Here is a 2,103-nt window from a genome sequence, read left to right as displayed (position 1 = left end):
TGTTTCTGTTCTGGGCTCCCAGGGACAGAGAGTGGGTGGGGAGGTCCCAGGGATGTGGACCTGGTGTGGAGGGAATGAGCTGAGGCTGGAGGGAGCAGGATCTGCATGGCCATCAGTGGGTGGAACTGCTCCCTCCACTGGGACATCCCTGCTCCCTTCACTGGGACATCCTCCACAGCACCACTTCTGTCCCTGTGCAGGATCAAGCTCTCTCTAAAGGACTCTGTTGTCGGCACTTTCCAGGTAAGTTATCCTTGAGCATGACCAGAGTCCCCAGTATGGAGTTGAGAGCCTGCTGGGGGCTAAGGAGAGAGTTCATTTCCCCTGCCCCACAACACGGGACCTGGGGGTGCACTCAGGACCCCACACTGATCCTGCCTCAGCCTGCAAGGCTGGGAGAGGATGCAGAGCCAGATCCATTGCTGCTCTCACCCCGCACTTCCTACCCTGCCAGTGTGGCCAGACAAGGCTGCTGGTCTCTGGCAAAGTGTGTGCTCATCCCGACTCCTCATCCCTTTTTCTTTTCCTAATTATCCTCCAGTGCTTGCACATCTCTTGTCCTGCAGGCTAAAGCTTTTCCTCCCCCTCTCCCCGCTCCTCAGGTGCGACTGCTGCAGTCCATAATGAACATCTTTGCTTCCGATATCCTGCTCCCCCGTCTTAATGGTAAGAACCTGCTGGGGGGAATGGGGGTGCTGGAGCAGCCTCCAGTCGGGTTGCTCCATTCAAGTGGTCCCAGCTCACTAATTAAATCCCTGTTGCCAAGGCTGATCCAGGGGTAAAGCCCACAGAGCGTGCAGGAGGTGGCTGTGAAGCGGCGGGATCCTCTTGCCACTGTGACATGCTCTCAGCAGCACACGCAATGGAAAAAATGAGCCCTATGCATATCTTAATGCTTTCCAGACCCTCTCCCCCACTCCCTGTTTCTCCTGCCTCTCCTGCAATTCAGACCAGAGCGGGGCTGGCGGCTGGAGGGGCCCAGGGGGCTGTCATGGCACAACACGCAGCCCCCAGCCCTGCCGTGGAGCTTGGGAGGAATTTCCTCTGCCTGCCCTGCGAGCAGCAGAGGCAAGGAAGGGGCTGGGGGGAGGAGGTGGCTGCCTTCTCTGCGTGGCCAGTGCTCCCTTCACTCCCCTTCCCATCCCAATGCAGCTATGTGTTGTCTTTTCCAGCCCGGTTAGATGAGGGTTTCCCTCTGCCACTGCCCGACAGGATACGGCTCCTCAATACCTTCGTAAGGTTCCACCAGGTGAGTGAGGGGGAGCACCTGGGCCCAGCTGGGGACCATCCTGCCACCCCTGAGCCCCTGCCAGCCATCTCAGCTCCAAATCCAGTTCCCACAGCCATGCTGGGTGGGAGCAGGCAGGAGGGTGATCTCAACAGCCCAGTGGCAAACCAGAGCCCTGCTTTTCCCATCTGCACGGTGGATGCCTGGGGCAGCATCACATCCTTCTCCAGTTCTTGAACCCGGGGCTTCAATTTCCCATGACACTTTTTATAGCATCTTTAGCAGCAGTGTCAGCCCCCAGCCCCCTCCCTGCCCCATGGGCAATGTCTGTTGGGATGCTGTGAGGTGGGACACAGCTGCTCCCTGCAGGGCATGGGAGCCTGTCAGCCCCTGTGGAAGGAGCTGTGCCGGGTCCTGGGGAGCGGAGAGAGCCCCTGTGGTGGGGAGCCTTAGGGAAACCCCAGAGGGGTGTCACCACAGTGGCTGTGAAATGCCTCCAGAGCCTGCCAGGGTGAAAATTAGGCACAGGGGCTGGCAGAGCCACGTGCCAATCCCGTCTCCCTCCTGGGGTATGATGGGTGCTGGGGAGTACAGCTGCCAGGGCTGGTGTCAGTCCAGCACTTTCTCTCTTTTTCCCAGAATTTCCTGCTGCTCGGAGCAGACGTTCATTTCCAACCTAAGGCATGAAGAGAAGGCCATGAGGGACCTCCAGCACTGAAAATACCCCCTTGACTCCTTCACCTTTCCCTGCCCCTGGCCCTGCTGCAGGAGACAAACACCACTGATCTGCCAGTGTCCTGCACCACTGCCCTGGCCTGGACTGTGGCCAGGGGCAGCAGCACCCCCAGGGCTGAACCCCCTGTCCCTTCACTGGG

The 2,103-nt window shown here is 59.2% G+C and overlaps 1 protein-coding gene across 1 annotated transcript in view; it reads left to right on the top strand.

The window, feature by feature from the left end:
- The window catches only part of BPI (bactericidal permeability increasing protein), an 8,860-nt gene extending 6,773 nt beyond the window's left edge, over window positions 1-2,087 (top strand). Inside the window, exons 9-13 of the mRNA XM_029960413.1 lie at window positions 23-35; window positions 179-243; window positions 603-666; window positions 1,173-1,249; window positions 1,868-2,087. Coding sequence (XP_029816273.1) covers window positions 23-35; window positions 179-243; window positions 603-666; window positions 1,173-1,249; window positions 1,868-1,915 — 267 coding nt within the window. The 3' untranslated portion in view covers window positions 1,916-2,087. The remainder of the gene's footprint in view (window positions 1-22; window positions 36-178; window positions 244-602; window positions 667-1,172; window positions 1,250-1,867) is intronic.
- The last annotated feature ends 16 nt before the right edge of the window (window positions 2,088-2,103 follow it).

The sequence above is a fragment of the Manacus vitellinus genome, unplaced genomic scaffold (genome assembly GCF_001715985.3).
Source record: "Manacus vitellinus isolate BGI_N305 unplaced genomic scaffold, ASM171598v3 scaffold_26_pilon, whole genome shotgun sequence".
Classification (NCBI taxonomy): Eukaryota; Metazoa; Chordata; class Aves; order Passeriformes; family Pipridae; genus Manacus; species Manacus vitellinus.
This window is presented reverse-complemented; position numbering and strand designations above follow the sequence as displayed.